This window comes from Mollisia scopiformis (genome assembly GCF_001500285.1).
Source record: "Mollisia scopiformis unplaced genomic scaffold LY89scaffold_18, whole genome shotgun sequence".
In the NCBI taxonomy this organism is placed as follows: domain Eukaryota; kingdom Fungi; phylum Ascomycota; class Leotiomycetes; order Helotiales; family Mollisiaceae; genus Mollisia; species Mollisia scopiformis.
In genome coordinates this window covers 45,590-57,978 of record NW_017263598.1, presented here as the reverse complement: position 1 = coordinate 57,978, position 12,389 = coordinate 45,590, and the positions used below count along the sequence as shown (strand labels likewise).

The window sequence follows — 12,389 nt, the reverse complement described above, 5'->3', positions numbered from 1 at the left end:
AAGTCCTCGATATCCATCCCAACTGGTGAATGTTCCGAGCAACCATTCTTCAGATCATAAAGCACAATCAAGCCATGGAAGAACGAGATCTCCCTCACTTCCGCTCCATCCCATGGTGCATGTCCATCCTCTCCGGGCCGGCATTCATCATCACACCAACCTTCTCCCGCCAATTCAAAGCGAACACAGAAGATTCCCTCTTCGCAACCACATTCCAAACCCCTTCCACCATATCTCACTGCCTGTCCCTGCACTCTCACCCTCTCCCAGACTCACAATGGATCCCCGAAGTCCGCAGCCTCATGACCCTCGGTCTCGGCATGAACGGTGGCCCAGCGATGTTGCACGGCGGCGTAATCGCTACACTCATGGACGATGTGATCGGAACCTTGCTCACTGTGAACAAAAACCACAGCACAGGTGATCCGTTGAGTGTTAATACAGTGACGGCGTACATGAACGTCAAGTATCTGAGGCCGATCGCCACCCCGCAGACGGTGTTGGTGATTGCAAAGAGTAGGGGCACGCTAGATGCAAAGAGGAAGAAGTTTTTGATGGATGCTGAGATTAGAGATGGGGAGGGGACTGTACTGGCTAAGGCCGATTCTTTGTGGATAAGGATGGTGAAGAAAGAGGAGGCGAAGTTATGATGAGATACAGAATCTGATCGGACGAATATGATGACGATAGTTCTGGGTGTCTAATTGAGAGGATTTGAGCAGAGCCTCTTGGCACTTTTGAATGTGCCGCGGTGCTGTGATTTGAGGCGTTGCATTTTCACAGCGCCACATTAGGAAATTCGAATTTGATGCGACATGCAACAAGAACCGCAACCGAGCGCTAATTGGATGGCCTTGTATTTACCACGTGACAGTTTGTCTTTGAAACCCCAGGTCAACACTTGGCTGGAGTACCTACCCAGGTATCTAAGGAGCTGAGCGCCCGAGATAGAAGGGTCGACCTCATGATGCAGGTGGAGATATCATGTTAGAGGTATTGGATGAGGATATTCGAGGCAGGACGTGGAATGCAAGGGATGCAGCACACAACAAGACACATCACTGTCTGAGCTCCAAGCCAGAACATCACTGTGACAGCACGGTGGGAAGCTCAGTACGTAGACGAAGAATCGATTTGGCTATCTCTTAGAATTTAAAGGTAAGGAAAGAAGAAGGGAGTGGGAGAGTCAGAGCTTATATACGCCAGAGTGAAACATGCTTAAGCTCTAAGCCTGATTCGTCCCTAAGGGGGATCACGTGGAAGCCTGGGGGTATTGGCGCTAAAAACACATACCCAAGTGATCACGTGTCAACCAAGTGATCCAGGTGATCCGTAACAATCACTCTTGTAGTACAAGAAGAATAGCTGTATTAATCTACCAACCCTCTACGCTCAAAAAGAGGAAAGCCAGCTCCAAACTCCATCATGCAAAGCTCATAAACCTGTCTAAGGCAAGCCCATGAATAAATCCAACATAGCAGGATAATTAGGGGTGCCTAACCCAGTCACCGGATCCCATCCAACAGTACTATTGAATCCTGCTGTTCCACACCCTTGATTCCCACCATTCGTTACATCGTTCAAAACTTGTGGATTGGCATACAGGACTGGGTTAACAAATCCGATTGATGCTTTCTTCGCATTAAGTCTTTGCTCATTAATCATGTTGAGTAAGCTGGCAAAGGTGGGAGTACTGGCGCTAGTGCCGAATGCAAGGGAGAACTTCCCGTCGACGGCTGTAACGTAGTTGACACCATTCGCTGACACGTCAGGATATCCACGGACTTTCTGAGAGTTGTTGAATCGATCTGCGCCGAAAGCGGGAGCATGCTCGGCGAAGTAGGTTGCTTGAGCCTTCTGCTGGTATGAGGGCATGGCGAAAACGTTTGAGAAGCCACCACCGGAAAAGATAACTCGCTCAGAAGCACTTTCTGGTGTGCGAACTGTTGAGCCATTCACGATTTGTGTGGCGCCAACTGAAGTAACGTACGGGCATGTACCTGGGAACGAAGGGTTGAAAAGACCATTCGTGCCATTGTTGTAAGCACCAGTGACTGGGTCGATACACTGTCCACCATTGCCAGCAACACCGAAGTCCCCAGACGAATATAGAATAGAAACACCTTGCAGGCCAAGTTTCATGTACTCGAGACATTGTCGCTGCTCATATTTGGCGGTCAAGTCGGCTTCATTTGATCCATAACTTGTGGAGATGACATTGGTCGATGCGAAACCTCCACAATTCTGAGCACCTGTGAAGCCTCCGGGAAGGGAGTCGGGATACTGGCCGTCGACGCTAGGATCTTTGGAGTCACCACCCTCGAATGTGCAATAGCTTCCATCGATAGCATCAAGGAAGTTATTGAAACTACCACCATTTACCAGATCTCCAACTTGGTAGAGTGTGACTTGTTGTGGAAAGATCAGGGTCATAGCGAACTCCAGATCAAGAGCTGACTCGCCGTTGAAACTGAAACTCTGATTCTTCGTTTGAATGCTAGCACCGTCGATGAGGTTCGTGTTGGGAGAGACTCCGTCAAGGCGAGGCTCGAATTGCTTGAAATACATGTCCAAGTCGCTTTGCAAGAATGCCTGGGGGGTGTACTCGACAACTCCTAGGGTATTGTTCTTCATTGACATGCTCCCTGGCGGAGCGTTGTAGAGAGCCTGTAGACATGGTGGAGTGATCATAGTATCGCAGTTCTCCAATGTCATGAGGGCATTGAGAACCTGAGGACCTTGTTTGGGGTTTGACTGATCATTAGCGGAACCAAGTATTCCACCCCTTCTTTCTAGGGCACGCTTGTTCAGCTCACGCATTGGAGGTGGCAGCAAATCTTCGTGTTTGTGCAAGGTTCGACGAGGTCCATCAATCTTTCGATCGAAGTGCACGGTCGGCGTGATGATATCGATGTGTTCCGAGAGGTGCTGGGGAACGCTGTACTGGTCGCAGGCAACATGAATGTGGCCAGTGTTCGATTTGTAGAGATGATACTCGGTTTGCAGAAGTCGTTCCGCCTCGTCCGTTGTTGCATTGAACGTCAACCAATTCTTGGACTGGGTCAATCGGACTCTCTCCATAGCGATGCCGGATTCGTGGAGCCATTCTTTCACAGCAGAAATAGTGTCGCGACTAGGTGCGAAAGTCTCTGCTACCTTGTGAGCAGACCAGTGCTTGCCATAGTCGGCAGATTCAGGATGTGCAACCTGGTTTATGAACTCCTCAGCACGGTGCAAATTCTGCTGGGCGAGTCCAATTCGCATTGGAAAGACAGACTCGGGGTGAAGCCGCGTGTGCCTCTTCCAATTTGCGGGAGGTACAGTTCTTCGTTCGTGAACCACATGCTTCGAGGTCGTTGTAATTGGAGATGCAGATGTCGCTACCACCAGGGCAGCAAGAATCTGAAAAACGGCATCGATCCGCATGTTGACTTTCCCTCCCGGTGCTAGGCTAGAGCATCTGACTTGTCAAGATTATGGCAGCTCTCATTGATATGTAATGAGGGCCATGGAGGATGAGATTGATTCCGACGGCTGTGCTGCCCCCACAAGTCTGAACTGAAACCACATACTGGAAGGTAAATGAAGCGCGAGACGGCCGGAGCTCGTCCTTCCCACCAGATCGTACCGTCAATCAATCGGCAGTCGTGGCCTCAGTGGTTGAGCATCCACAACGCCGGCGGCTCTCAAACCATTTGAGTTTGTGAAGGTCATGGTCAAGCTATGCCATGGACAAGATCCTAGGCGAAAACTCACCTTCAAGCAAAGTACTGGTTTCAGGATCATGAGGCAAGCTTTCGCTTCGCACGGTTGGGTCGATCTTATGCGACACTTGGAGATGCAAAGCAATCGCATCTAGAGCGTGCCGCGTGGGTGCGCAATGATAACGACCTTATCGTTGCCAAGATTACAGTACACTGACATTTTGAGCCAAAATAGATCAAGGCATCATACTCTAGAGCGTGGAGGTTGAATGCGGCTGGAAATGCATTTGGAACACCAACGAGTCTGGATGAAGCGCAACCTGAAACACGAACCTGCAATTAAGCTTCCTTGGCTTTAAGCTTGGTATACTTTTCCCAAGTCTTCTTCTGAAGCTCTCGCTGGTCGTTTATAATCTTCCATAGATCCTCGTTCTCCTTGCGAAGCTGTTCATGTCCGCTTGAAGATGCAGCCGCGGGTTGGGAGAATTGGGAGAACCTTAATATCGCATCTTCAAGCATCTCTGCTGGAAATCCAGGAGTACTCACGGCATGATCAAATTTACTCACACCCAATGAACCGGTCAATTGGGCGGTGAAGATATAATTACCTTCACCAAGTCTCGGCTTGACCACTGTTGCAGCCTTTGTTGACAATTTCTTGGGAAGGAGAGACTGCATCAGGAGATTAGTGACAGGAGCGTTTAGATCAGCAATCTCCGCAGAAAACAATCTTCGGCCAGTGTCCCAAAAAGCAATCTTGCCGGAAGCATGTCCAGATATCAAGCATGTCCCATCGTAGCTGAGCCCGATACAGAGTGTTGAGCCAACGTCGCTTGGAGCCGTCCAAGGAACCAAAGTGCTTTGCATTGGTGTATTCTGGAGCTTTGGATCGTAGAGAGGGTGATTCGCGGAATTGGATTGAAGGAACTCGATCAATTGTACAGATCCATCTTCGAAGCCAACATACACCGCCCGATCGCACGGATCTACAGCCAAGCAAAGAGGCGTTGAAGGGAGGAGAAATGTCCGAAGCAGATCTCCCGAGAGGTAATTCCAAACAACAACCGTGTTGTCCCGACTTGCTGAAACACAGATGTTTGTCGTACTTGCGCTGTGGCCCAGAGCCAGATTCGTTATGGCCGCACGGTGGTTGGATAGGCTGCGAAGGGGCTCGGACGTTTCTTTGGACGATAAGGATAAGAGCTGCGGCAGGGACCAGACATGGATGTTGGAGTCTTCGGAGCCGCTCAGCAGATGGGATTGTGTTGCAGCAAGAGTCGAGACCGATTGGAAATGCGCGGCAGGAGTCGAGACTTGTCTACCTGTGCAGACCTGAAGATGTCAGCAATGCCATTCCGAGACTCACAGCCAGTTATTTAACATACCTCCCACAATATGACCCGTCCCTCTGCCGTTCCAAGAGCCAGGACGGTGTCTCCTATCAAAGTCAAGCTATGTATTCGCTCTGGAAAGGAGATGAGAGCTTCCTGGTTTCCACGCTCTCTCGAGTAGACATGAACGACTGCCTTGTCCGCCTGGGCCGCAAAGATATGGGTTGAGCTGACTGCTAATGCATTCACTGGCGCAGAACTCTTCTTGAAAGACGATCTGATTGTGGGTGTAGGATGTAGTTCGTGGAGGTAGATGCCAATGTCTTTCGCAATTGCCGTGTTCGCAGTCTTCGGTTGGGCTCGAATGGCCGTGATGAAGGCTTCGGACAACATGATTGTATTGTAGAGCGGGACGTGATGGAATGCGACGGTTCGGAGGAAGAGCCGGGGCACAGGAGTGTCTCGGAGAAGCCGCACTAGGATAAAGATGAGCCGTCAAATATCATATACGATCCCTTGATCAAAATTGAATTTGTGTAGATTTGCACAGGCAGGGTCCTGTCTCAAAGTCGAGCCTTGGGGAGAGGATTTCCTGTAGGGAGAGACGCTCGATGTTCTTTTGTCGGGATTCGCAGGGGCCGGAGAGTGGAGAGTGGTATTTCCAGGTTGCTGGAATTGAATCTCAAGAGGTATTGTCGTAATGGAGGTGAGTGGAGGGATGTTGGTGGATGCGATGATGGCTAGGAACATTTTTATTTTCGGATTTTTTTTGGTTGCTTTTTCGGCAAAACAATTTTCCTGGGTTGACCCAATCATCGACGGACAATCTGGGCCTCACGGTGAGCAAGCTCCAACTCTGTCCCTAATCATATTTTATTTATTTTCATCCGTCCTCAACAATACTCCTTTACCCATGCTCTCACACTCGAATCCAGCTCACACACTCTCTTTCATCTTGATCCTGATCCTGCCCTACCTACGACGGACAGTTGTTGCAGCAGCGGCGGCACGAGTCGTCGACTTACCAGGGGCAGTCCCCAAACATCACCGAGACCGAGATAAAAAAAACAATTCTCCTTCGTATCCTCTCCTGAAGCCCCTGCCCCTGAGCCTAAGTGTCTTTCTTAATCAAAATTCTCACGAGGGTGCGCATTAGTGTGTCATCTCTGAAGATATATCGTTCTCTGAGTGCACCATAACAGCCTTCCCCCGGGCAACCATCATACCTCAGAAAGAACACGCAGAGAACAATATTTGTACGACTTCCCTAAGACCTGACAGACGTACGGAATTATCGTCGACGCCTTCTTCGGTCGTGGCCAAGGGGTGCATCCGATGCGCTCCCACCCCCTTACAGGTGCTCTGCGGTCAAAAAGGAAGCCTTTAATATCCTGTCACAAACCTATCCAGCAACCTGCAGCCAGATCTCCCCCGCAACCGATCTCCTGTCATCGGATGTTGTTGGTGGTTCGTAGTTCGCAGCCACGTTAAGCCTCTCCTTGCTTTTCTGTCCTTGACGAGCTGACATCTGACCCACACCAAAACACTGGGACCACGACGCCTGCAGGTGACTTGTGTTGTGGGTGCCAGAGAGATTCAGCTCTTCCTCTCCCTTCAGACACAAAAGCGATTCTCTGAACTATTCATGATCAAAGTGGTATCAAGACGTCTCACCGTAATTTGAATATACAAGAATCTGTTGCGCCGCGTTGCTTCCGCTCTCTCTTCTTTTCCTTCCATATCACTTATCACTTGTCAAAGCGAGTATTTCGTTCGTCATTCTACAAACACCGGGCTTCAGTGGCTCGATCTCTTGAGACAAGGGTCATCATGGCGTTAGATCCTTCTCTTGGTTGCCAGGATGTCCAATACTCCCACTCTTCAGGGTTTCCACAGCCGCATGGGCTTCGCAATACATATGATTCACCTTTGTCCAACATTCTAGAGGGTGCATGCTCAACGTCACGACGCATATCTCTTCAGCTTTTGCACGATCGGGCTAAGATGTACTCAAAAGATAACACCACGATGTCAATGGAACGAAGTTCTAGTTCTGCAAGTCGACTATCTCTTGGCGCTATCAAAAGATCAGTACCGGGTATGAAGGCGCTGTTGCCACTCAAACTATTGTCACCAACATTACCAGAATTCGATACTTGGCCGTCGCCTGAGCCTACGAAGAGGTCAACGTTTGGAAGAAGGATAATCTCTCAAGATATCGAATACTCTAGCATTGGGGACCGTGCAAGAGACTCTTTAAAGTCACGCAAACGATCACAACAATACCGGGATACGCCAATCTACAGTGAACCCGGATCTCCCGTTCCTAGTCGTGCCTATTTTTCTGAGAATGATGTGTGCTTTAATTGTTCACAGCCAGGGTCGATATGCGATGCAGATGAACTTATTCAAGACTTTGTCGCCTTGAAGGGGGACAAGATAGAAGACAACGAGGATGAAGAGGTGAGTCCACAGATACCTGCCTTCACAAAGCGGTTATTGATAATTCTTAGGATGACACTGAAGGTACTCCTTGCACAGTCAAGTGTGTCTCGGAAGCACCGAGTACGAATCCAACACCTCGGTGGTCCGAGTTATCTTTCCAATGCTCCGGCGAAGCCTTGTATGAAAATGAGTCGGTGTGGCTTAGGAGTCCGATGAGCAAGAATAGTTCAGTAGATGAGGCACTGGCCGACGATATCAAAGATAATCAGTTTGCTGAACGTACAGTGGAGAGTTGGCTTAGCGATACTAGCAGCAGCTTTGATCATGAAGATGAAATACTTGTAAGTGTTACGCATTTCGGACAAAGTCACTGCTGACAGTTCAGGCTTGCGCCACGGCCCTATCTCCCTCTAAAGCACAAGTAATTGACCTTTCTGTCAATCCCAACCATCCATCTGATCTCTCACTGCGTATCCCGACGAGATCATCCTCACTAATGGGGACATCAATGCCCGAAAACAACTTCTGGGCCACATTGGGGACCCCACCCATTACACCTTCTGGGCCTTGGAACCACCATGCTCAGATGGCGTCAGATGTTCATGAGACAAATACGAACACTCTAGTGCTATCAAAACGTCGCCTGGACCTCTCATTGCCAAGCCCACCTCAATCACCACATAGATCACCTGCAATGCGATCAGCAGACACGACAGAGCCAGCAAAGATGCGTGAAAATACGCACTTCTCTACTCATAACCTCGGAGACCAATGGCCATTATCTGATCCCAACATGTCTCAACCTTTGCTAACAGACATCATCGGCTCCCTCGAAGCATTGACTTCTAGCTTCCCCTCTGCAATAATCCTACCCGATAGTCCTTGCATCACCGCAATTCGAACAAGGAACATACAATCCACTTCTCCTCCCATGATTACAGTGCGCACCTCTCTCTTAAAGTCTCCCTTCGGACAAGACTTCCCTCGCCCACCATCATACCAGCCAACTGGTCAACCGAGAAGTCAGAACACCTCATCTCATCGCAGGGACTTCTCTTCCTCTACAGCGGGCAGCCTGCCGCCTTATCGGTCGTCTCCAAGCAAACGATCTTCAAGCTTGCCTATCTCCACATCACCATCCTGCCTATACCCACCAGATCTCTCACCATTACACAGAATATTCCCCACAACGTCGGATTTCATGTGTTCAGCCCTGTACGCACACATAATCGCACATATATTCATCACTTCCCTCTCCCCTCCCACACAGAAGGCACGAACCAACCGGTTTTCCGGTCGTCGACGAGACACGCCTCACTGGACTTCTTCTCCTCTGTCAGCGAAGGCAGCAAACGTGCTGGGCATAGAGTTCCAAGATTCCGATCCAACAGGCGATAGCGCAGAACGACAGCTTCAATTCAAAATCCGCATACAAGCTTTACAACAAATACTACGAAAATGCATATACTGCCTCACCGGCGTTATGGACTCGAATCTCGGAATTGTAGACATAACCGAGCTAGATGATAGTGGGCCAGGCTTCAGCAATGGAAAGTTATTTATCAGGGCCTTGGAAGAGGTCGTAAAGAGTTGCGAGGAGAGAAATAATGGTATTGGAGGCACGGTCTGAAGATTTATTGTTATGTTGATGTCTTTCATGTCTACAAAAGTAACGTTCTCGATTGCTAGCGTACCTATACTTTGCGAGATACCAGGAGGTTTTTCTTGTCAGCCCTGTTCGTGTTTCTTGTTTTTCAGCTCGATCTCATCACCTTAATGTATGGTCGGTTTGAAAGCATTGATATCCTGATCCACGTCTCTGTGATCGAGAACTATTTTTTGATTCTCAATTCAAACGTTTGAATGTACGACACGCCGACTGTCATTGGATACCAGCTTGGGGCTCGCACATCCACACAGCCCTACGGCGATCCATTTCCCAGGCGCAGTCTGCCGACGAAGACTTTTTCCCCACCCAGCTGACTGCCAAGAATCTTGATCGCGCTTGTACCTTAATGTACCTGACCCTCGTGCGGCACAGCGTCAGCACTCTCTTTCTGAACACGAAAACACCAATTAGAAACTCCGAATCCGTGCCAATTTGCCGCATAAAGTCTGTTTTGGGTGCATAAATACTACACAAGAAATATTGGATGATCGACTCCGCCTCCTGGGAAAAGATGGGATGAAAAACTGTTTCTTCTATCATCTTCATTTAGAGCAGTCCATCCTCACGACTATGGCTGCTCAGCTCATGAAGTTGTTGGGAGGGAACTCCACTCTCTGAATCTGCGCCAATGTTCCAATTGAGGTTGAAATTGTCGTGTCACGATGCAGCCATCGCGTGTGTCCAGCGAAGCTCCTGAAGTTGTTCCAGGACAATTCCTCACCACCAATTCCGAATCTCTATCAAACCTTTCACCATCTACCTACCAGGCCAGTACGCATTTATCGGGACACAGTCGCGCTCACAGTTGGCTGAGCTCAATCAGCGATCGAAAAAGTAAACAGCCAGATAGCAGTAGTACTCTCGTCCCGCAAATTATACAAGATGATGCAGCGCCATATCAACCAAAAGTCCATTCGAGAAGAGTTTTCGGTCTCGTGACGACAATCATCCTAGTCGCTATTACGTTCTGTCTAGGAGGAGGTATTGGCGGCGGAGTTGCGAGTGCTGTTCTCTCAGGCCAGAAATCCAAGTGAGTTTGTCCGAATTTCGTGCTGAACAATGTCAAATTGCTGATTCTCCAGATCAACATCAACTTCGTCCTCCTCACCCGCCCAAGCAACAACCATAATCGACGCATCCGGCTGCCCTCTAATTAATAACTCAACTTACACCTCTCAAACGGGCTCCACTTTCCTCACCGTGTGCTCAACGTCCATCCTGTCCTCGGATTCGGGGCAAATCATCGATTTCTCGAACTCGATACAAAGCTCCTTTGATTCTTGTCTGAATGCTTGTGCGGTTGCAACTGGATGCGTGGGCGCGAGTTGGTATATGTTCGATCCGCAGATGCCGAGTCGAAACATGGGGTGTTGGCTGAAGAATGGGACGGGAGAGGAGGTTGTTGCCAGTGGCGGGTTAAGTGTGGTTAGTGGATATTTGAAGAGTGCTCTTCCGTCATGATCTTAAGGACTGCAGGAATTCTGTGGAGGGGCAAAGCAAAGACGGATTAGCTAAGGACTGATCAGAAGACAGACATTGGAGATAACAGGGGTGTGAAGGGGTGATGAATATGAGGGAACCATATGGAAAACTCGACCACAAGATCGAGAACCCCTTTGGAATGAGCACCGCGTTGATCTACATAGAGTATCTTTTTTGGCAGCCCATGTACAGGCGCGAAGTTTAGGGAGCGGAGGATTCAATTTCTCTGCCTGTAAATATTCTTTCTCTATCACAGCATTAGCGGGAGTTGGGAATTGGCTTCAGCGATAGCATTTGAGGAGTTGCATGCATTATCCTATACATTTAGAAGACCTTATCTACCTACCGTGAGCTTATTTGACAAGGCAGATGAATAAATCCCAATCTAAGTGGTCTTCTTTATGCGACCCAAACCAACCAAGGCAGCAGTATTTGACCCTAAGCGAGCAACGCCAACCCCGCATGCATTTAAAGGAGAGTTGCCCCACCATTCTGACCTTTTCAAATCTCAAACGTCACAATATAAATCAAAACATGGCAGCACAAATCATTTCTCCCCCAGTCTTCTGGACGACTTTTACCCCCACCCTCCGCACTTGCCTCAGGAACCACTTTTCTCCAGATGCTCTCGGTGCTATAATCGAGGATCCCAACTCCCCATCCTCGCTCTCCGCAGTCTCGACTTTAGGAACAACCCTCCTGCAACAAAATGAGTTCTCCCTCGCGGAAGAGCTACTTTTTAATTGCTACAAAGCAAAAGTATCGGCTTCGAATGGGAAACCAAACGCCGACATCCTCGCCACAAAGTACAACATCGCTTACGCACAACTCAAGCGAGACGCCTTTGCTGAGTCTGAGAAATCATGGAAAGAGATATTGAACACTGTTTTGGATTCTGACAAAAAGGTTTTACCTAATCTGGGAGCGAAGAGTAATCTAGGCTACACGTTGAATAAGCAGGGGAAATTTGAAGAGGCAGAACCCGTGTTGACGGATTTGTTGCCGGAGATGAAAGAGAGATTTCATGAGAGTAATCCAAGAGTGTTGGGGTGTATGAGGCATTTGATGGAGGCGTTGGTGGGACAGGGGAAAGTGGAGGAGGCCATGATGTTGAATGAGAAGGGGAGTGAGCTGGTGGGAAAGTGCGAGGAGCAGCATAAGGAGGCGGAGCGTGAAGCTATGGATGCTATGAGAGCATCGATCATGGAGCAGAAGCTCAAATCGGTTGCGAGTAACGAGGCTGTTTGATAATTCGTGGGTCTCGAGTCATGAATGCAACAAATTGATCGACTATGGAGACTTGACGAAGCGATGTTGGTTAAGAACTTTGAGTAAATGGGACATTCGCACATTAAACTAAAGAATAAGATTCTCATGTCTTCGCATCCCCAGAGGCCGCGACATGTGCCATCCGCTTTGCCTTGTCAAAACCCCACTTCGCACATCCAGTAGTGGAAGGCTTGCCTCCGGTGTGACCCAACTCATAAGCGTAGCCTATCCACCCGCGGAGATCCAAATCTAATCCAAAATACCCCTGGGCGCTCTCCCTATGGCTACCGTTGCATCTTGGAAAGGCGCTTCATGCCCTGATACCCCGTCGTGGTCTTTACAGCCACCCTTTTTGCATTCCCAGACAAGAAGAAATGCATGGCACATCTCATGCAACAAAGACCCAACATATCCAAGCAATCGTTTGAATCACTTTATTCCTTTCATTCTTTGAATCCTTACGTGACATGTGGTATGAGATGACGAGCC

General features: G+C 48.9%; 6 protein-coding genes across 6 annotated transcripts; 4 read left to right on the top strand and 2 right to left on the bottom strand.

Moving 5' to 3' along the window:
- Window positions 1-74: 74 nt before the first annotated feature.
- LY89DRAFT_558874 (thioesterase superfamily protein) lies at window positions 75-632 on the top strand (the record flags this gene model as incomplete). Its single annotated transcript, XM_018208429.1, has 1 exon — window positions 75-632. A coding segment is annotated over one exon (558 nt), but the record flags the coding sequence as incomplete, so codon positions are not given.
- Window positions 633-644: 12 nt separating this feature from the next.
- LY89DRAFT_698854 (Pro-kumamolisin) lies at window positions 645-2,820 on the bottom strand (the record flags this gene model as incomplete). Its single annotated transcript, XM_018217011.1, has 2 exons — window positions 645-663; window positions 1,502-2,820. 2 exons carry the CDS (start codon window positions 2,818-2,820, stop codon window positions 645-647), a joined length of 1,338 nt encoding a protein of 445 aa, XP_018068014.1.
- A 1,129-nt stretch (window positions 2,821-3,949) lies between these two features.
- On the bottom strand, window positions 3,950-5,581 carry LY89DRAFT_144851 (WD repeat protein-like protein). Its single transcript, XM_018205344.1, has 2 exons — window positions 5,090-5,581; window positions 3,950-5,036 (listed from the first exon to the last, which is right to left on the bottom strand). Exons 1-2 carry the CDS (start codon window positions 5,426-5,428, stop codon window positions 4,044-4,046), a joined length of 1,332 nt encoding a protein of 443 aa, XP_018068013.1. The 5' UTR covers window positions 5,429-5,581; the 3' UTR covers window positions 3,950-4,043.
- A 1,284-nt stretch (window positions 5,582-6,865) lies between these two features.
- On the top strand, window positions 6,866-9,110 carry LY89DRAFT_671955 (uncharacterized protein; the record flags this gene model as incomplete). Its single annotated transcript, XM_018213248.1, has 3 exons — window positions 6,866-7,498; window positions 7,549-7,821; window positions 7,866-9,110. 3 exons carry the CDS (start codon window positions 6,866-6,868, stop codon window positions 9,108-9,110), a joined length of 2,151 nt encoding a protein of 716 aa, XP_018068012.1.
- Window positions 9,111-9,631: 521 nt separating this feature from the next.
- On the top strand, window positions 9,632-10,933 carry LY89DRAFT_687062 (uncharacterized protein). The gene is made up of 2 exons (XM_018215417.1): window positions 9,632-10,179; window positions 10,232-10,933. The coding sequence occupies exons 1-2, from the start codon at window positions 9,812-9,814 to the stop codon at window positions 10,608-10,610; spliced, it is 747 nt and encodes a 248-aa protein (XP_018068011.1). The 5' UTR covers window positions 9,632-9,811; the 3' UTR covers window positions 10,611-10,933.
- Window positions 10,934-11,136: 203 nt separating this feature from the next.
- LY89DRAFT_784541 (uncharacterized protein) lies at window positions 11,137-11,993 on the top strand. The gene has a single exon (XM_018222797.1). It carries the CDS (start codon window positions 11,166-11,168, stop codon window positions 11,877-11,879), a length of 714 nt encoding a protein of 237 aa, XP_018068010.1. The 5' UTR covers window positions 11,137-11,165; the 3' UTR covers window positions 11,880-11,993.
- Window positions 11,994-12,389: the final 396 nt, after the last annotated feature.